General features: G+C 41.9%; 2 protein-coding genes across 2 annotated transcripts in view; both read left to right on the top strand.

Annotated features, from left to right (window-relative positions):
• Positions 1 to 22,057, top strand: part of cav1 (caveolin 1) — a 145,749-nt gene that overhangs the window by 81,392 nt on the left and 42,300 nt on the right.
• LOC311244770 (neural-cadherin-like) overlaps positions 1 to 22,057 on the top strand; it is a gene marked incomplete at both ends in the record, with an annotated part of 135,761 nt that overhangs the window by 74,864 nt on the left and 38,840 nt on the right. Inside the window, one exon of the mRNA XM_084334457.1 lies at positions 2,153 to 2,276. Within this exon, the coding sequence (XP_084190583.1) occupies positions 2,153 to 2,276 (124 nt within the window). The remainder of the gene's footprint in view (positions 1 to 2,152; positions 2,277 to 22,057) is intronic.

The raw sequence follows: 22,057 nt of genomic DNA, 5'->3' as shown, positions 1-22,057 counted from the left end.
TTGTAACTCAGTTTTTCTACTCAGCATTGTATATTGTATATATGTATATTGAACACTTTTGATTAAGTACTTTTGACTTCTATTTTATACTTATTTTATACTTATTTTATACTTATCTATTTTTATCTAGCACACCCTCAGGAGCAAAACAGAAAGAAGCATTTCATATAAAAGTATTCTGTAGTTTTGTATGCCAACTAATAAAGAAACTTGAAACTTGAAACTTGAACTAACACTTGAGAGCTGTACCACTTGAGAGATGTAACACTGAGAGCTGTAACACTTTGTGCCCGTCAGATTCGGGAGTTGTATGGGGAAGGTGTCATTTTTATATTCTGCAGCTGTCTTTTGGAACAGTCTGCCCAGTGACCTGAAAAATTGTAATCAGTGCTGTTAGATTCATGTCCAGCCTAAAGACATGGCTCAAAAGGGACTATAATTATTAACACAGATACTCAGCTAAAAGGCACCCTTACATGTTTTTATGCGTCTGTTATGTATATGTGATGTGTTGTGATGTCATGTCTGCAGGGGTGTAAAGTACTTGAGTAATTGTACTTCGTTACAATACTTAAGTACTGTTTTGGGGGATTTGTACTTTACTCAAGTATTATTAGGTTTGTATACTTTTTACTTTTACTCCATTACATTTCAGAGAAAAAAAACATACTTTTTACTCCTTACATTTAAAATGCAGACCTACAAAGTACAAAGTACAAATCTCGCAGGTCCAACCATTTTAATTAGTATATTTGAATTGTTTATCTGGCCAATCTAACGTTAATGTTATTAATCCTGCGACCACAGGTAAACAGCCAATCAAATCCCCATCAATGGAAAATGAACCCGACCATAGCCATGCTGATTGATCCTTGTGCAAGCCTAGAAGCAGACTAGAAAGCGGGGATCTTTGATTAAACACCTGTTATCAGAAGAATAGACAGTCAGAGTGACAAGCCATAGAAGATGGCCACAATGAGTGATGAAGAGGACAAAACGGTCGGCGACAGCGTGGACGGACAAGGCAAACATCCATGGCCCTATCTACATAAAAAATACATAGTTCAAGGACTCCAACCTTATAGTGTTGTTGAGTTGCCATCATTCAAAAACCTAATAAATGGTTTGCGACCAAGCACTAACGTCATTACGACTCAGGCCCACTGTCCACTCGAAGATCAGCAAAGCTGCTCAAACCATGAAAGAGAAAGTGACTGCTGCTATGAGTGAAGTTGAATGGATTGCTGGACAGCCCAACAAAGAAGTTTCATTGGGGTAACCGCTCACTGGATCGACACTGAAAGCTTTGAAAGGCATTCTGCTGCACTTGCCTGCAGAAGACTGAAGGGCTCCCATACTTTCAATGTTTTGGTCAGTGCCTTAAACGACATTCACTTGGAGTACAAAATCCGCATTATGCTATTATTCAGGATACACCATTCTGTTTTTAATATTAATATTGTGATATTATTCATGGTGTGATGTGAATGCCGTCCATGTTAGTTTACCTTCAATGGAGAAGTAAAAAAGTGTCCTCTGTTCTTTCATTTCAGCATTGTCTATCACAGAACACATTCCATTGTGGGCAGAGTGTATGCTTGGTTTCATTCCAGCCTTGCCTAAACACCAGCTGATGATTTCACTAATTGGCTCACCTCTTCAACTAACTCACCTGGTGCAATGTATAGTTAAAATGAAAACTTGGCCCACAATGGAATGAGTTTGAGACCCCTGGTCTATCCCTTTAAAAATAAATGTACTTTTACTTTTTAGTACTTAAGTACATTTAAAAGTAGGACTTTTTGACTTTTACTCAAGTGTGTTTTTTAGCCAGATACTTTGACTTTTACTTGAGTCAGATTTTGAGACAGTACCCATACTTTCACTTAAGTATAATTTCTGAGTACTTTTTACACCCCTGCATGTCTGTATGATGCATGTCTAAGCATCTCATCCCCCCCCCCCCCCCTACAAGGACCACAATGGAAATAAGCTCTGAGCTTTTTTCTGTACATCCTTGGCAGTATCTCCTGACTGGGCTTCTGCCACATGTTACTTTATATATTGTCAAATAAAGTCATTAATTCATTCATTCACTTGAGAGCTGTAACACTTGAGAGCTGTAACACTGAGTGTCGTATTTCCTTTCAAGGTACCTGAACGGGAGTCACGTGTTGCAAGTTGGAGGGGTGAACGAGAACATATCGTATGAATACCCCCAGCTGCAGTACAAACACTTCACTGGATGTATAAGGAACTTAGCCGTGGACAGCAAGGTACTGTACTGTTTGTTTGCTTGTTTGTTTGTTTGTTTGTTTGTTTTATTAGGATCCCCATTAGCTGTCAAATGAATGGCCGTCTTTCAGGGATCTTCACAAGGAAATAATGCAACATAATAAAATTGTTATACAATTTAAATAAGAAAGAAAAACTGAAAGCATAAAATAAATACAAAAGTAATACTCAACCTTGAAGATGTAGGCCCAACACATTCCCCAAAGACACTCATATCTGAAAGGGTAACTCCATTATTTTATTTTAATAATGACATGACATTCTATTTTGTCATGTATTATTTTTGTTCTGTTTTTGTTCTGTTTTTGTTTTGCCATAGTTTTGTCTCTCCTACCCATGTAAAGCGTCTTTGAGCACCTGGAAAAGCGCTATATAAGATAGATGTATTATTATTATTACATATATATATATATTTTTTATAAATCACATCTATACTACAGTCATTCTTGTTTACATCAGTTATTTCAAGGGCTTGTCATTTTCTTTATATTATATTTATCATATTTATATCATTTTAAAGCTCTTGATGAGCTCTATCAGGTAAAATGATTTAACTTTTTGATAGAGGCTGAAAACATAAGTGGAAACCTTCAATTGAGTTTGGCGTTTGGCTTTTCTCTCCTGTAAAATTCTGAAAATGTCACTTACACCCCTTTTGTGCCATGCCCTCGATTTATTCATTACTTGCCTTGTGGATACTGGTAGCTTGTTCCAGTTGAATATGGCTCTATAGCGCACAGTGTATTTAAAATGATTAGTGCTACAGGTTGAGGAAGTACCAGCTCACCACTTGTGTACCTGTGCAGAGTTATTATGGGTTATTACCCCTTTTTAGCCACTGGCTGACATGTTTATATGGTGCATCGTGGGTGAAGAGATTACATTACAACATTCATCCTCTATAGACCTGGGGAGTGAGGTTCCACCTGTGATTTCCCCCCATCGTAGCCACCCATTGAAGATCAAAACTATCAGCAAAACCGTATTGTGTAGGTTCATAATCTTTGACAGAGGTATATATTATTTAATTCGTATACTGTTACAACCAATAAAGGTAAATGTTTTAATATGATCTTTGAGAAAATGTGTTTTATATTGTAATCTTTACTCGTTTCCACGGTAACTACTACAGTACCCATATGCCTTGGCACGCCTCGCCAATATTTGACCAATTACAAGAGCACAACTACTCTGACATGGCTACCCTTGACATTCTCATTGGTTATCCCGGGGACCTATGCTGCATGTCCTCCCCAAAAATCTTCTCCCAACTTTCCTCTGCCTGTCCTATCTGATCAAAAGCTGTAAAAATGCTAAATAAAAAAAAAATAAAAAAATAAAGAAGCTTGGTCATTAAAGTTTTTTTAATTCCTTTTGGTAATAGTAACGTATTGTGTCTTCTTTATACAAGTGTTCCTGACACTTGCTGTAGGGTAGTGGTCACTAATTCCTAGCTCAGAGACACTGCAGGCCAGAATTTGATCACTCTTATTTGAAAAGATCAATTAAAGTGGACCTAGAGCTATCTTTCAGGTTAGGCCTAGTGGGTTCCATAACCAACTGTGACAGGTCGAGGTCACCACCAACCTCCTTAACATATTAGAGCTGTTACTCAACCAGTCAATATTAAAATCACCCATCACAATTATTTCAACATTAGGATAAGCGCGTAGATTTTCACGATGGCTCTCTCTTGTGCACAAAGCTCTGCTTAGGCTGGTTCCCTCGTACCTAAGCGTGTTTCTGTGCACTAAGCAAAACAAGCATGCCCTTCGTTCCCAAGATGCTCTGAAAGTGGATGTTCCCTATATGAGAACTGAATTGGGAAAAAGGGCTTTTAAATATGCTGCTCCTTCATCCTGGAACAAGCTACAGGAGGACCTAAAATTGCCAGGACTGGTCACCCTCTGAGAATTTAAAACCATCTTAAAAACCTATGAATTCCGTTCCCTCGGACAGTGCAACTGTGTTTGATAACTTGCCTGAAATTGGATCTTGCTATGCATGTTTTATCTGTATTTTATTGAGATGTTCTTTTTTATGTTGAAACGTTCTGCTGCCTCGCTTGGCCAGATCGCTGTTGAAAAAGATATTTTAATCTCAATGATGCTTATCTGGTTAAATAAAGGATTTGATTGATTGATTGAGGATATTGAGACAATAAATCTACCAATTTATCAATAGAAGTAACATCAGCAGATGGAGGTCTATGAAACCCAATAATATGAAATGAATAATTTGGTCCCAAATCCACTTTCAAGGTGAGAAGCTCAAACGATTCAGTGAAAGCAGTAACAACACTGACAGAGAAACACGATTTTACTCAAATAACAACTCCACCACCTCTTCCAATTATATCTACCCTATACATGGTGTAATTATCTAAAGCTATGGCGGATTCACAGTCACAGTCTTCTTCAGCCAAGACTCACAAGACTCACACAATAATATCTGGATATGCCTGAGAGACCAGAATTTCTCTTGATGCTAAAGTAGGCTTTTTATATTAAAATGTAACAGACCTAGACCCTTCCAATTTTTATTGACATTTTAAATGTTTACACAAAAAAGACACAAAAGACATTGAAATTAAAAGATTGAGATTAAAATAATAATACTAATAATAATACTAAAAAATAAAAAGCGACACAAACAGGCACAACATGTTCTATGTAGATGCCCAAGGCTTACTTCTCTGTGACAGATTACAAAAATACAAAAAATATAAACAAATTTAAGACTTTAAATAAATGTAACTCACATCTTTAAGGTACATACAGATACAATAATTAAATAAATGATAAATGAAAGTACAATAAACAGAGCCCTCCCACTAAACCACCCCCTGACCCTTCCTATTTTTAAAGGTACCGTATGTCACGGTTGTTTAAATTAATTTGAGTGGCGAATTCAGTAGGTAGAGGAGTTTAATTGAAAGGAGGCTGTGGAGTGATATGTGCAAGATGACTAGCTATAATCCCATTTGGTCTAGATCTATGTCGAGGCAGGCATGGTGAACATGGACTAATAACAGAAATACGGTATAGGCTATGAGATGGACTACTATGAGGTAGATAACCAAACGGCTGCCCAAGCCTGGGCGGCGGCCTGCGGGGGACGTTTGGAGGGTGCTCTAAGCTCTGATTAACTGGGAGGCTTGGACTTGAGTTGCATCGGTTATCAGGCACCGGGGGCATAGAGGTGGTCGGCTCCCACAGGAGAGGTTGTAGTGTGAGCTGTATGTCGGATGAGAGCAGCTTGGCTCCCTCTGCGTTCAGATGAACTCCATCCATATTCAACAGCTCCTGTCATTCATGAAATAGCATGAAGTTATCAATATAGGGGGGATGCCCCAGAATAAACAGTATACCCTTTTAGCCATAGGTGAAGCTGACAGGGGCGGTTCAACTTTGTATCCCTGCGATGTACACAGGGCAGCGGGCCAGAGATACAGAAGTTCTTACCAGATTCAGCTGTTGTGATTTTTCAGCCTTGGAATCACTTGCCCCGACATGGATTACCAGCGACTTGACATTCTGGACAGTTAGTAGCAGGCGTGGTAGTGTTAACCACTACACAACCGTGCTGCCGGGAATGGGCCTCTTAGCAGCAGGCGTGGGCAGCCTAAAGCGTATGTCCTCCACAGTAGCACCTGAGTGGCACCTGCTGTCACAGCCCTTCACAGACACACGGCCAACAATGGAGTCACTGATAATAAGGGTGTGACGACATACACAGCCTAATGTCAATCGCTCCCGGCCAAGGTAGGGTGGTGGCAGTATCTAAGCACCTGACTGGGGGGGGATTGAATCAGGGATGCCTGTATATTAGAAATAATTATGCTTGCCCTTTGCCGAGGCAACTGACATAATGCTGTCAATCAGTTTTAATTTAATTTCCCAGGCAGTTTTGATTTAATTTCCCATGCAGTGGAATTTGGCCCCCCAGCTGTCAGTAACCCGGGTGACAACTCTCACACGTTGCCATGGTGATGGTTGACGCTAACAGCCCTAGCAGGCTGACTAGGCCAATCGAGGCAGTAATCCTCAACCAAACACCAAACTAACTAAATCAAAGGAGCAGGCAAACAAATTGAAAATGCAATCATCTGAATATGGTCCATTGTGGGTGAAGAGAGTCCACCTCTATAGCTCTTTTACTCTCTTGACCTGCTTGGATAACTGGCTGCAGGGCTGCCGTAGGGCTCAGGCTCAACAGGAATGTAAATGTGTGCTCAAGGCTACGCTGGAAGATAAGATAAAATAAGATAAGATAAACCTTCATTCATCCCCGTGGGGAGATTCAGGTGTCGGCAGCAACAGTCCTGCTGGCAGTGGATGGAGAAGTGAGAGGAGGGATACAGGTAGGAATGAGGATCCAAACAACCAAGATAATAAGAATAAAATTAAATGTAAACATAAAAAAATAAATAAAATGAAGATAAATATCTGATCTGCACTGGATCACAGGTGCAACATATGTATACTCTTGTCAATAATGTCACTATGTGTGTACACGGAACCTCCTCAGGAAGAAGCGTCTGATTTGACCCTTCCTGTAGAGGGCGTCCGCGTTGTCAGACCAGTCCAGTGTACATGTCCACCGCCTCCACCTCCTCCCCTCAGATAGTGATGGGAGTTGGGGGGCCTCTTCTCGCTCTGCGGTAGTTCACCACCAGCTTCTTGGTCTTGCCGATGTTGAGTTGGAGTTGGTGATGGTTGTTGCACCACCCTACGAAGCTCTCCAACAGGGCTCTGTACTCCTCCTCATTGTCATCTGTGATGATGTAACTGACGATGAATGAGTCATTGAGTCATTGAGAACTTCTGTAGGTGGCACCGGCACGTACCCGAGTTGAAGGGGAAGTCAGAGGTGTAGTTCTTTGGAGAGTTTTGCTCACCAGCACATCTGACCGGCTGCCCTGCAATCTGACACATTGATTCAAGATTCAAGAGGTTTATTTGTCACATACATACACAAGGCATACAGTGAAATGCGGGTGGCCATGCCCGCTTTGATTGTGCAAGAATCCAATAGTAAATAAAATAGAGTAGAAGATAATAAAATAGACATGATAAAAGTCCTGAGATAAAATGCAATACAATGTTAAGCTACGAATTAAACGCACTGGGTCCTTTAATGTGCACTACTATACAATATACAGTTTTACAGTTTTGTCCCAATGCTATGATTGCTATACTAACTATACTATACAAGAACCACAACAAGTTATTTCCTTAACACTAGCACAGCCGACAAGGGGTCAAATGACCCCTAGGCATTTTCAATAAATGTATCCTCGTCGCTCTGTCGAGCTCCAGCTCTGTCACTCAATGACTTTTCCTAAAAGTACCCGTTTTATCTGGCACAGTTTCTGAAATTTCAAAATGACTTCAGGAAAATGTAATTAGAACGTTATTCCACATATGGGCCATTGGAACAGACGAAAGTCACAGCACTTTGCGAGCGTCTAGCGCAGGGGTGGCCAACCCGTGGCTCGCGAGCCACATGTGGCTCTTTGCCCGTCAATGTGTGGTTCTTCCATCAAAAAAGAAAAAAATTATAATATTCTTTTTTAAATAAATTCTTTTTATATATTTTTTTATGTCACTCAAACCTACATTTCTTTGTGGTAAACCTCATATTTTTATATTCAGAGGTAATTATATAGTTTACCTCTGACCCGTTCCTGGCGGGAATTAGTGGCATTTCCTCCATGGCTGTGCTAGTGTTAAAGTTACCTTTTTTCTCCTTCCTTTAAAGTGTCATTTTCTTATGTGTGACCTGTGGTGTGAGAGAGTGAAGAATGTGTGTGTGTGTGTGTGTGTGTGTGTGTGTGTGTGTGTGTGTGTGTGTGTGTGTGTGTGTGTGTGTGTGTGTGTGTGTGTGTGTGTGTGTGTGTGTGTGTGTGTGTGTGTGTGTGTGTGTGTGTGTGTGTGGGTGCGTGCGCGTGTGTGTGGGTGCGTGCGCATGTGTGTTCATGTGTGCTTGTGTGTGGAGAGATCAGTGTTCAATGGGCCTCATTCAACAATACCCTCTTATTATTTTTCTTATATTCTTGCTTACCTGTCTGTTAAAACCCCTAGGAGTCAACGTGGCTTATTGCACCCGTGGGCGGAGAACAAAAGGATTGAAATCTCTCACAAATGCTCAGGAAGTCCCGTTTTTCAGAAATATGTAAAAATAGAACAAAGACAATTTCGAGTGCATATAGTGTAATCTATATGTATCCTTACTTGCTAAACGTAATACGACTTGTAAATATGTTTAATTCTTGCTAAATTCGCACACACAAACAGCGCATAGGTGTTAATCACTGAGTGATCTAATATGCATATTCTTCAGCGCGAGATGGGGGGGTTGTGTTTCTCACTGTCTGTCGTTGATAATATAATCTGAAGAGGTCCTGCATTATTATTATTATCATTCTCGAGAATACACGCGACCCGACGGAACGTTAATTTATGAATTAAAAGTAGTCTAACATGCTTTTCATCCTCGCCCGTGTATATACCCACGTCGCGCTAAAACAACATAACTACTGTATGGCAGAGACAGAGTGCGTGTGTGTACGAGTTATGAGTTATCTCGCAGTTCATTCAAGCGCGCATCACGGTGATGACAGCTCTCTATAGAGTAGAAAGGTGCGCTCACAGGGGCGTAGCTGGAGATTCTGGGCCCCATGAAAGAATCAATTTGTGGGCCCCCAATCTATTAAAAAATGTGGGGCCCCCAATCTATAAAAAAATTTGGGGCATTTGCTGGGCCCTTGGAATCATCCTAACCCCCCCCCCCCCCCCAGCTACTCCCCTGCACACACACACACACACACACACACACACACACACACACACACACACACACACACACACACACACACACACACACACACACACACACACACACACACACACACACACACACACACACACACACACACACTCTCTCTCTCTCAAACAGAGAAATCAAAAGAAATCAGTACATTACAGAAGGAATTTCTTGTACAGTCTTGTACAGTGGGTGACAATATTGTCACAAGGAAAGATGAAATTACCTAGGTTTCATGTCTATCTATATCTCCCTATCTCCCTCTCTCTCCCTCCGTCTCTCCTCTGTATCTCCCTCTTTCTTTCTCTTCCTCTATATCCCTCTCTCTCCCCCTCTCTCCCTCTATCTCTCTTTCTTTCTCTCCCTATATATCCTCTCTCTCTCCTTATCTCCCTTTTTCTCCCTCTCTCTCTCCCTCTCTCACTTTCTCTGAACTGCATATGAAAGACAAACTGATGCCACGCAGGCACCCACTCACCCACCCACGCAGATACACACACACACATTTGAAATGTGTATTTATGTCCACATAAACAGAAGTACAAGGAAGCCTCATACAAAGGACATAAACAATGCGAGTGCAATCAGAAAATTATGAAGAACAGTCAGGTACAGGTCTTTCTTTCTTTCTTTCTTTCTTTCTTTCTTTCTTTCTTTCTTTCTTTCTTTCTTTCTTTCTTTCTTTCTTTCTTTCTTTCTTTCTTTCGTTCTTTCTCTCTTTCTCTCTCTCTCTCTCTCTCTCTCTCTCTCTCTCTCTCTCTTCTCTCTCTCTCTCTCTCTCTCTCTCTCTCTCTCTCTCTCTCTCTCTCTCTCTCTCTCTCTCTCTCTCTCTCTGGCTTTATTGAGGAAGGGCACACCTCTATCAGCTGAGTAACAATGTTCATCAAAGTGTTGAGTGCTACAGTGTAGGTTAGTATATTAGGACAAGTGCATACCTACATGTATGACCTATATCTATCTACTACTTTTGGATATGAGCATTTTTTCAATACCCAACTATGTAGTGGCCGCTTGTCGCTAGGCTAGGCCTCCTGCTGGGTCCATTCACTGGAATAACAAAGGAATGACTGGGCCTTTGCTCCAGGTGTGAAATGGTTCTAGTGACAATGATCACATTGAATTCTGGGAGTGTAGTTCTCTCATCAGATAGCTGAATGAACTTGGATCAAGTTCAAGTCCTATCCTGAAAAGTAGTTAGGATTTTACCAGAATGTTTGATAGGACATTGATTGAAAACTATCGTCTCAAATTTGACAATTGATGGCTTATTTTGAAGGTATGAATCTGTAATTTTACATTATGTAACAAAAAAAAGGGAAAATTCTGAGAAGGTGGAGCTAGTTACTTTAGACCTTGAAGGGTTTTAAGAGAACAATAAGAAAAGCCACTGCCACATTAACCAAGCCGTTCTTAACGTCCAAATCGGTTCTTACCCAGGTCGGTTGCATGCTGAATCACACTCATTCTTAAACTGAAATGCGCACTCGCACTAAATTCATTTGCATACAGACACGCCTGTCATCTCCTTATAAGGCGAATGAGGCATGTGTAAAACAGCAGAGTTTCAGCATCTGATCGCTGTCTGATATATTCAACAGGAAGCGATTTGCGACTGACACACACACACACACACACACGTCTCACGACTTGCGACTCAGTGCATGTGTGTGTGTGTGTGTGTGTTCCTGTGGGTCGCTCATCGCATGTGTGTGTGTTAATCTGATGACAAATAAATACTTATACTTGTACTTATACGTATACCGCATACTGTATAGTGCGAAATAAATCGTTCCAGCAAAGTAGGCTTTGTCAATACTGAACGACTTGACGACGCTTGTCAAGAACCAATCGCGCAGTATACTGATATGTATATGCCGCTGATCCTATGCTCTCTCCTTTCAGAGAGAGATGACAGGTGACCGATCCGGTATTTCCGAACCTATAGGAAATACCGGGTTCGGAAATACCGGACCTGTCACCTGTCATCATCTCTCTCTCTGAAATGTCCCTGTGGCTATAACTCCGAGTGCGCTCAGAACTTTAGGAGCAGAGAAGAGAGGAGAGGAGAGAGGGGAGGAGAGGAGATGTTGTAAATATGCGTTATATACGTACGCCTGGGCAGCCAGCATCTAACTGTTCTAACAGCAATATATAATCCATTTCAGAAGCAGAACGCACGCAATAAGTTATAATAATAATTATTATTATTGAAAAGTTCTGGGTTTATAAAGTCGTATTTGGGGGTACTGTATTTGTGGTCAAATGACCAATGGTTTGCTTTCAACCCATGAACTCCTTCCTCTCTCACCATTTTATATGTATATTTCTATTTGATCTACTAAAACTGTATTATATTATATTGTTTGTTTTGTAAAGAGTCTTTGAGCATTAGGAAAAGCGCTATATATCTGATGTATTATTATTATTATGAATGTTAGGCTTTTCTTTTTTAATGTTTCTCATCTGGGTAAAAGTGCTCTCGACCACTCTTAGAATTTGGTCTTGCCTGAGAGAAAAGCAACAATAAGAAAACATTGCTGAATCCCAGGTAAGAACAAAATAAGAGGAAATGCTAGTTAAGAACGAAATCTGTTTTTATATCGCTTCATGAATGAGGCCCAATGTTCTGATGGCCTGGGGAAAGAAGCTGAGCCTTAGTCTCTCTGTTCTTGCTGCGTGTATGCGGAGGCGTCTCTACCTTACCCTAGTGTTTCTCTACCTTACCCTAGTGTTTCTCTACCTTACCCTAGTGTTTACCTACCTTACCCTAGTGTTTACCTACCTTACCCTAGTGTTTACCTACCTTACCCTAGTGTTTACCTACCTTACCCTAGTGTTTACCTACCTTACCCTAGTGTTTCTCTACCATCCCCTAGTGTTCCTCTATCTTACCCTAGTGTTTCTCTACCTTACCCTAGTGCAGGGGTCAGCAACCGTTACTATCAAAAGAGCCACTTTTCCCCCCTCCCACAAAATAAAATGCTCAGGGAGCCGCACAACCTATGTACCCTTAAAATGAAGATAACACAGTGTATAACGTTTTATATATCCCCAAGCATACCCCACATTTAGCATAAAACGCCTGACAATTGCATACCCAAAGTAATTTGCGATTTATTATACTTTATATTTATAGCACACAGTTTGTTGCATTAATGGAATTATAAAGCAACAAAAAGAAAAAAATTTACTTTGTATTGCTGTTTTTACCTGTTATAACAAAGGAAAACCTCAAACTCTTATGGAGAAAAAATACTGGCTGTGTAGACCTATTTTTAAATAAAACACAGAAGAGGAGACAAAACACTGGTGTCTGTAGACCGACTTTGAAATAAAATCCTGAACTATTCAGGTATATTTGAGTCCTTCCCTTATTTGTGGAACATTTATAAAATAAAAAGTAGTCCACTTTGAAAAAAGACTACCATGTGTAGACCTACAGTACTTTGAAATAAAACTACTTGCCTGTAATCTGCCTGGCTGCCAGTTCTGTATTAAGTGCCCCGTGTTGGGCTTCACTTCGCCATCTGCCTGTGTCCTGCATTTGGGTCCTACTTCTATGTTACAGGTTCTCCCTCCCTCTGTCACTTATTTTTTCCCTCTGTCGCTCTATTTCTCTCACTCCTCTCTCTCTCTCTCTCTCTCTCTCTCTCTCTCTCTCTCTCTCTCTCTCTCTCTCTCTCTCTCTCTCTCTCTCTCTATGAGCCTAAAGCTAAGAGAGATGCCAGAAAGGTTCTATGTGTCTTCCTTCAAGTCTCTCCTCTTGCCCCCTCCTTCTTCACACAGATACAGTATCTTTCTTTGAGATTCTGTGCGTTCCAGGTCATTAAAGGAACGCTTCACCCAAAAAGATAAAGGTGATTGATTATGCTCATAATCCTACACATATGCCAAAACTATAAACCGTCTTGTACAAATTAATTTGGTTTGTGAGTGATCGAGTTAAATAGTTGAGATGTGTGATGTCATTATGATGTATGTTTTTCCATTAATTAATACCCGAATATAAGATGACCCTGATTATGAGACCCATTCCCCACATCCACCCCTCCCTCCACCTACCAGCACAGGTGCCCCCACTCTCTCCACTCCTCTCCCCTTCCAAAGTCCCTATACCCTACCAGCACAGGTGCCCCCACTCTCTCCACTCCTCTCCCCTTCCAAAGTCCCTATACCCTGCAGCACAGGTGCCCCCACTCTCTCCACTCCTCTCCCCTTCCAAAGTCCCTATACCCCAGACAGCAGCAGCGTCTGGGGTATAGGCCCTATCCTAATAACACATTTTCATGGTGTATATAGCTGACCACGTTAACCAGATGGGTAGAGTTTGTCCGCTCACAAAGGTGTAGGCCTCTCTCTGAGTGTCCTTCTAGTTATGTAATTTAAATTGACACAAGATAAAATGTAATTACATTAGATAAACAACTAAAGTATTAATCTGAGTTATTTAAATAACATAATAATTGTATAACATTTTATCCTACTGGTAAGCCTATTTTAACATCATTTAAATCTTTAGATCCATAGGTTATATTTAAATTAACTGGCGGTTTAAGTGGAATTATAACTCCTCCTCAACCCTAACCTTGGTTAACTTACTTTCAACCCTCTGAAACCTACTGATTAGCCAGAGGAACATCTGACATTAACATCACTGTCTCTTGAAGGCCGTACCGGGCTTGGTTTTTACTAACATCACTGTCTCTTGAAGGCCGTACCGGGCTTGGTTTTTACTAACATCACTGTCTCTTGAAGGCCGTACCGGGCTCGGTTTTTACTCCAGTTATAGCACATGAATCTTGAGATCACATGAATCTTGAGATCACATGAATCCATTGATACCAAACATGTTCCACTAGCTATCATAAAACAGGTAAAACATTGCTCCAAATTTGAATGTTCTTTACCACAAGCATGAATATAAGACAATCCCCCCATTCGCCATCCCCTATGGTGACTTCAACCAAGCTTACCCCACATTTAGCATAAAACGCCTGACGATTGCATAATTGCCCAAAATAATTAGCAATTTATTATGCTTTATACTTATAGCACATGCATGAGTCTGAAGTTTCTTACACAAAAAAATCACTTGCGAGTGCTAATGTAATAGAGAAACAGAGGTTTGAACACTCTGAAATAAAATATTTGCTCCTTACTTTTGTGTTGACTTGTTGCCACATTCCTTTTTTTGGGTTCTAGCTGAGAGGTAGGAGCTGGAAAACATAACGGTTCCATAGCCTGAAGTATTCTGTAGTACAGGTCCAAAGTTCATAAAAATCCCACGGAAGATTAGTGTTTAATAAAGATTTTTGTAATGTGTGTACCGTAATAATTCAGCGTGATTATCCAAAATGGCCGTCCGCTTCCATTCATTCAGATGCAGCCCAGAGCCGACAGACGAGAGTAAAGTGCCGCATACGGGCCGCCGAACGCTAAGAGGTTAAATTAAGCTTGTACCAACATACAGACCTGTTGTCAGGAGGCAGCCAGCCACCACCAGGTAGGACCAACAGTGATCTGATGACGTAGAAGAGGAGCTGAGAGGGTGCTTTAGAACAACGGACTGGGACCTGCTTGAGAGGGTTCATGGTGAGGACATCGATGGACACTCCCCTTGTATTACGGACTACGTGTGGTTCTGTGAGGAGAGCATTGTCTTCACCAAAGAGGTACGCTGCTTTCCCAACAGCAAGCCCCGGATTATCTGAGACATTAAAGCCCTGCTGAAAAGGAAAGAGGGCTTTCGTGGCAAGAGACACTGAGGGGGCCAAGGCTGTCCAGAAAGAGCTCAAGAAGGAGCTTAGAGCAGCCAAGGACAGTTACAAGGACAGACTGGAAGGTAGACTACAGGCCAATAGCCCCAGTGAGGAAGATAACTGGCTATAAGCCAGGCACGACTGTTGAGGGGTCCCTGGAGAATCCATTATAATCAATTCCCCATTTCCACCCCTCCCCCCACCCACCAGCACAGGTGCCCCCACTCTCTCCACTCCTCTTCCCTTCCAAAGTCCCTATACCCCAGACAGCAGCAGCTTGTCCCCCCCACCGTCCTCGACCCGCCAAAATCAATGCCCCCCCCCCCCCCCCCTCCCCGGCTGCTACCGGCCCCAAACAGCAGCATGTTGTCCCGTCCCTCCAACCCCCACTCACACTCCCCCGTGTCCGCTATCCCCGTAGGCAGCAGCTTGCCCCCCCCCCCCACCCCTCACCATCACTACCAGTCAGGTGAGGAAGCAGCTCTCCAGGATCAGTGTGAACAAGGTCAGGGGTCCAGACAACACCAACCCCAGGGGGCTCAAGGCGTGCGTCGGGCAGCTGGCAGCACCGTTCCAGTACCTCTTCAACCTTTCCCTGAGGCTGAAGAAGGTGCCCCAGGTCTGGAAGACCTTCTGTAAAGGGACTCCCAAGCACAGGTCATTCACAGGTCAAATCACAAGACCTTTGAGAAGCTGGCCCTGTAGCACCTCAAGCCCCTGGTGAGTGACTCCCTGGACCTCCTGTATTTTGCCTACCAGACAAACATTGGTCTGCAGGATGCCATCATCTACATGCTCCACAGAGCCTACACACACCTGGAGAGGCTGCACAGCACCGTGAGAATCATGTTCTTTGATTTCTCCAGCGCCTTCAACAGAGCGGAAAAGCTCTCAGTGATGCAGTTGGACCATGGCCTGATGGCCTGGATTACTGACTACCTCACCCACAGACCACAATACTCTACACCAGACTACAGGGCAGCCGGTCAGATGTGCTGGTGAGCAACACTGCATCACCCTCTACACCTCAGACTTCTGCTTCAACTCAAGTACATGCCACCTACAGAAGTTCTCTGATGACTCCTCCATCCTCAGTTACATCACGGACGACAGCGAGGAGGAGTACAGAGCTTTGTAGGGTGGTGCGACAACAACCACCTCCAACTCAACATCAGCAAGACCAAGGAGCTGGTGGTGGACTACCGGTGGAGCAAGAAGAGGCCCCCAACTCCCATTATTATCTGAGGGGAGGAAGTTTAGGTGGTGGACACCTACAATTTCCTGGGAATACACATGAACAATAAACTGAACTGGAGGAGGCTCAGGTCCTTCAACGTGTGCAATAGGCTGCTGCAATATTTTTACCAGTCTGTAGTAGCTTTGGATTTGGATGGTCGACTAGGATTGGCCAAAATTTGCCGTTAGTCGACAAAAAAAAAGTATAATATTAAAAAAAAAATTAAATTTTTTTTTTTTACATTTTGTATCATTCCATTTGGGCTGTGGGGGGTGCTTAATGTCTGAAGGAGTCGACTGAAGGCTTCTTATCCTCTGCAAAAGCATGCAATTGGTCCACTGATGGATACATCTTGATATTTGTCTAGTCTAGTGTGTTCATTAGATGGGTGAAATCCTCTTTCAGTGCCTCTGTGCCTGTTTTCATAGGCAGTTAGCCTCTGGTATGCGTGCCATTAGCGTTAGCCACCCTTCTAGGCCTCTTTTCTTTTGGAAATAATGATAAAAAAATATATATATATATATTAATATTTTTTCATTTGAATTTTTTTTATTATATTCGACTAAGAGGTTGGCCAGTCGACTACGGCTCCTTTCGACCAATTAGTCGACTAATCGATTAATAGGGGTCAGCCCTACAAACCAGTATCCACCAGAGATCATGAGGAGACGGCGTCTACTCCAGCCGATCATGAAGGAGGCCAGGAACAATGGCAGAAAGACCTGTCTGTACAGTGATAAACTGTTCATTGAGGGGCAGTTATATCGTAACGCTAAGATTACATACTGGTTGACCGGCGGCGATAAAAAAATCCAAGCCGGGGGGTTTGGTTCTTCATGCTAGCTGGCTAACCTGCTTCTTACGTGGGCTCTTGTAAACAATGGCGCACAGCTGTGACGTCACTCAGGCGAAACACACTGCGGTTACCATGGTAACCAAGAAAACGTCACCCAAAGGGCTGATTCTTGCTCACATAAACATATGTAGCCTAAGGAATAAGGTGCAAGAGCTTCATTTATTTTTGCAGGTTAATAGGGTGGATATTCTGGCTGTGTCTGAGACTCATCTTGATTGCACATTTGACGACTCAGAGGTGTCAATGGAAGGCTTTTCCATCTACAGAAAAGACAGAAATGGTTTTGGTGGAGGGGTTGCAATATTCATACGTGAACACTTCCCCATGAAACAACGGCATGATCTCATGGTAGATGGTATTGAGGCAATTTGGCTCCAGGTGCAGCTGCCACATCTAAAACCCATACTGGTTGCCTGTTGCTATAGAGCCCCTAACTCTAACATACAGTACCTAAATGATTTGTGTACGATGATGGATACAACTACTGAAGAGAACAGAGAACTGTACCTGCTAGGTGATTTAAATATTGATTGGTTAAATACTGATACTTGCATTTTTATGTTATGGACATCTAGCAGTACATGTGGTCTATCTCAATTAATGTGTCAACCCACAAGAACATCTGTCAATCAAACTGGGGTTACATCTTCTAAATGTATTGACCATACTGTTAGATTCTGATCAATCTGGCCAGTATCACGTCTTCTTGTGTTATCCTCTCTCCATCCATTCCTCTGCGTTGTGTACTTTTAATGGTCCTGACGTCTCATATACTGGCTGATACAATCCTTATCTCTCCCCGTTAGTGCGATCCGCAAACCATAATAATTCTCCACCTTCGTAAGAATTTGACACTTTGACACAGCGTAATACCTTTCTTGGAAGAGCGTTGTTTATTCAATAAACAGAACCTCATAATCAGATGTTATCAAATTGTATCGTCCTTGCTATCGTCCTTCTGCTATTCAGTCCAATGGTGGTCAGGCCTGGTCGTTAGCCAAGACCATCCTCGTGGTAGCCGAAGCTAATAATGATGTGACATCCTTCCTCCCCCCCCCCTCTCCGTGATGAGAGGAGAGAGTCTCTAGTCAGATTGTAATCTGCCCTTAGCCGCTCTTGGTCTGGCTTACACCCGGAAACACTGTTCGACTTATAGATCTTCGTCATAGCAACGACGGCCCCCGCCCCTCTCCTGGTTGTCATGCGACGCTGTCATGACAACTGCTAATAATCTTTCACACATTTCAAAATGTTTCATTACTGTTTCATTAAGATGAACCTCTCTCCGCCCTGCTCTCTGGGCCCACACTCGCTCTTATCAATGTGTTCTGGATCGGAATTCAAAACATTCTCTCGCTGGCAGTGTGCTGCTATTCAGTGACTCCTGCTCGCTCTGAACCACCTCCTGCTCATTTCGACCTCTCTGACCCGGCCCCTTTTAGCTGTGGTCATCTCCCCCCAATCTATCCATCACCTACATTGAAAAACACCCCCAGAACACCCGTTTTCTCTCAATATTTACACTAATAATTCGGATTTATGTTCCACACCTGTGTCTGTACCATTGGGTTTCAGGTATCATAATTGTATTGCTGTCACAAGGAGAACGAAACTGCCCAAGGCTAGTGCAAAAAATGTCCAAACAAGATCTTATAAGAAATTTACCAAAGAGTCTTTTCTAAGGGAAATTGACAACATTCAGTGGTCTGATGTATGTAATGTTGATGATGCTGAGCTTGCTTTGAAAATATTTATGAATTACTTTATGAATGTTGTTAATAGACATGCCCCTCTAAAGAAATACACAGTTAAAGCCAAAAGTGCTCCATGGTTGGATGTCACTTTAAAAAATCGAATGGTGCTCAGAGATGAGGCCAAGAAGACTGCTGTGCTATCTGGTTTGCATGATGACATGGAAAACTATCGCAAACTAAGAAATGAGGTTACCAAAACAAACAGGGCAAAAAAGAAATCACACTATAGGCAAACAATTTCAGAGAGCGGCAATGACGGTAAAAAACTACCGAAAGTACTATGAAATACTATGGAAAGTATTCATTGAGGTGGATGGTGTCTATCTGACTAAACCTTACAGCATTTCAAATGACTTTAATACCTTTTTTTGTAGATAAGGTTTCCACGCTCAGACGAAACATGGACACAGCAGTCACTTCCAAGTCGGTGGAGCTTATAAAGAGTAACATTATGAAGGATAAAAACTGTGATTTTGATTTTCATTAGGTCCAGGTGGAGTCAGTTGAAAAATGGTTGAGTGCCTTGCCAGTGGATAAGTCTGCTGGTACTGACCATCTTGATGGCAAATTGCTGAAAATAGCTGCAGCTTGGCTTAACAACCATGTTCCAGCACGCTTATAGGGCCAGTCACTCAACAAGCACTGCAATGCTGCAGATGATCGACAGCTGGCTTGCGGCAATTGATAGCTCAATGCTTGTGGGCACTGTAATGCTTGATTTCAGCGCTGCTTTTGATGTAATCGATCATGACCTTTTGATTGAGAAGCTGGCTTGTTATGGTTTGAAGCATTCAGCGATCACCTGGCTCAAGTTTCAAGTTTCAAGTTTCTTTAATAGTTGTCATACAGAAGTACAGAATACTTTTATACAAAATGCTTCTTACTGTTTCGCTCCAGAGACTGTGTTAGACAAGATAGTATGAAATAAAATAGTATAGAATGTAAAATAGAAGTAAAAATAGAGGTCACAGTGTTCAGTATAGACATATGTACAATGTTCGATGCAGAATAGAAGTAACTGAGTTACCATACAATACAATATACTATGCAATGTACTAATATACAATACTATATAGTGCAGAGCAGAAATGGGATGAGGTACAATTTAGGTACAATTTACAGTAAGGTGTGCGAGTTGTAGTGCAAATCCTTTACCAATAAATATAAAGTGTAAAGTGTGTTTAGGTGTTCTAAAGTGTGTAAAGTGGGTGCTGCAGTGAGTTGCCCGTTTAAAGTGAGTGTGTGCGTGTGGATGTGTGTGCTGTGTGCATTTGATGGTTGCTGCATAGTGTTTATTGTTCGTTGAGCAGCCTGATGGCCTGGGGATAGAAGCTCCTTCTGAGTCTTTCTGTGCTCGCCTTAAGACTCCGGTATCGCTTGCCTGACCCCAGCAGTTCAAAGAGGCAGTTGTTCGGGTGGCTGGAGTCCTTGATGATTATCTTAGCCTTCCCCCTGCACCGCTTGTTGTAAATGTTCTGGAGGGTGGGAAGCCCCCCTCCAATTGTGCGTTCGGCTGAACGTGTCACTCTTTGTAGTCTGCTACGGTCTTGTGCAGTGCTATTCCCAAACCAGGAGGTGATGTTGCCAGTCAGGATGCTCTCGATTGTACATGAGTAGAAGTTCCTAAGGATCTTCTGACTGACTTGGAACTTCCTTAGGCGCCTGAGGAAGTAGAGGCGTTGTCGTGCCTTCTTCACAACACTGTCAATGTGTGTGGTCCATGTCAAGTCCTCGGATATGTGGGCTCCGAGGTACTTGAAACTGTTCACTAAGGAGCTACCTATCATCTAGGTCACAGAGAGTATATTTTAATGGTACACTCTCAGATAGCAAGCAACTAGAGAGCGGGGTCCCACAGGGGAGTTGCCTTGGTCCGCTCCTCTATTCTATATTCACTAATGATCTGCCATAATGCCATAGAGCAGGCGAGTCTGACTATGTACGCTGACGATTCCACCATTTACTATGCTGCACCTACATGCTCAGAACTAAATCAGGTCCTGTCCAGTGAGCTTAACATTATACCCAACTGGATTATAGCCAACAACCTTGTGCTTAACACATCAAAGACAGTTTGTATGATATTCGGTTCCAACTAGGGATGTTCGATGTTGGCTTTTTTACCGATACCGATATTCCGATATTGTCCAACTCTTAATTTCCGATACCGATATCAACCGATATCAACCGATACCGATATATGCAGGGTTTCCCCGTCCAAAAAACTGAATAATTTCAGGTAACTAATAATGTCACTGGATATATATATAACAAATATTGTTATTGTTTTTTTTTGTTTTTAAACCGATACCGATATTTTCCGATATCACATTTTACTGCCGATATCGGCCGATAATATCGGTCGGCCGATAATATCGGACATCCCTAGTTCCAACCACAAACTAGCACAAGATCCCAAACTGAATCTTCTGATAGAGAGTCAACCCATACTACAAGTAAAGACAACAACGCTTTTGGGACTCTGTCTAGACAGTGCACTGGCCTGGTCTGACCAAACAACAAAAATAGTTTCTAGGTCGAATGTGACAAGAATGCATGAAAGTCTACAGTGGCTAAGCGTTGAGAGTAGACTATTGGCTAATGTACTTATTTTCTTTCATAAAGTTAATCAAACACAAACACCAACATTTATTTTTCAGAATATTACTTACAGGTCAGATCTCCATCCACATTCCACCAGAGTGGCCAGTAGTAGGCAGATGATCTTGCCCAGACCAAGAACTAATAGCCTAAAGAAAACTATTCTGTATAGGGCCATTGGCTTCTGGAACTGTCTTCCCAACCATCTTCGTTTAATCACATGTATAGCAAGTTTCAAAAAGTAGATCAAATCACATCTACGAAATAGAATCAATAACTAATCATTTTAATTTCATAAATTTTAGCTATTACTGTTATTTCTGTTTGTTTTGAGTTTTTGTTTGTATGTTTGTGTTCGAACTGTTTATTTTCTTTCTTTTCCCAGCATTTTAATCACTTAGTTGCCCTATTTCTGTAACATTTTCATTGGACTATTGATGTCATGATGTTGATGATTGTGCCAATGTGGCTGTAATGTTTGTTATTTGTCAAGGACCCCAGGAAGACTAGCTTGTCGCCTAGGCGTCAGCTAATGGGTATCCTTTTAATAAAATAAAATAAAACATGGTTGCAGAGAGGACAATGAGAAAGAAGCTGAATGTTATCCTGGAGAACCCCTCTAGTCCCCTCTATGAGGAGCTAGCAAGGATGAGAAGCACATTCAGCCATACTGTATACACATAGGGATAATGACAAAGTGATGGCACTTTATTCTTTATTCTTATAT

The sequence above is a fragment of the Notolepis coatsorum genome (assembly GCF_963971535.1).
Source record: "Notolepis coatsorum genome assembly, chromosome: 18".
NCBI classification, from domain to species: Eukaryota; Metazoa; Chordata; class Actinopteri; order Aulopiformes; family Paralepididae; genus Notolepis; species Notolepis coatsorum.
Note: the sequence above shows the minus strand (reverse complement) of the source record. Positions and strands in the feature narration are given on the sequence as shown.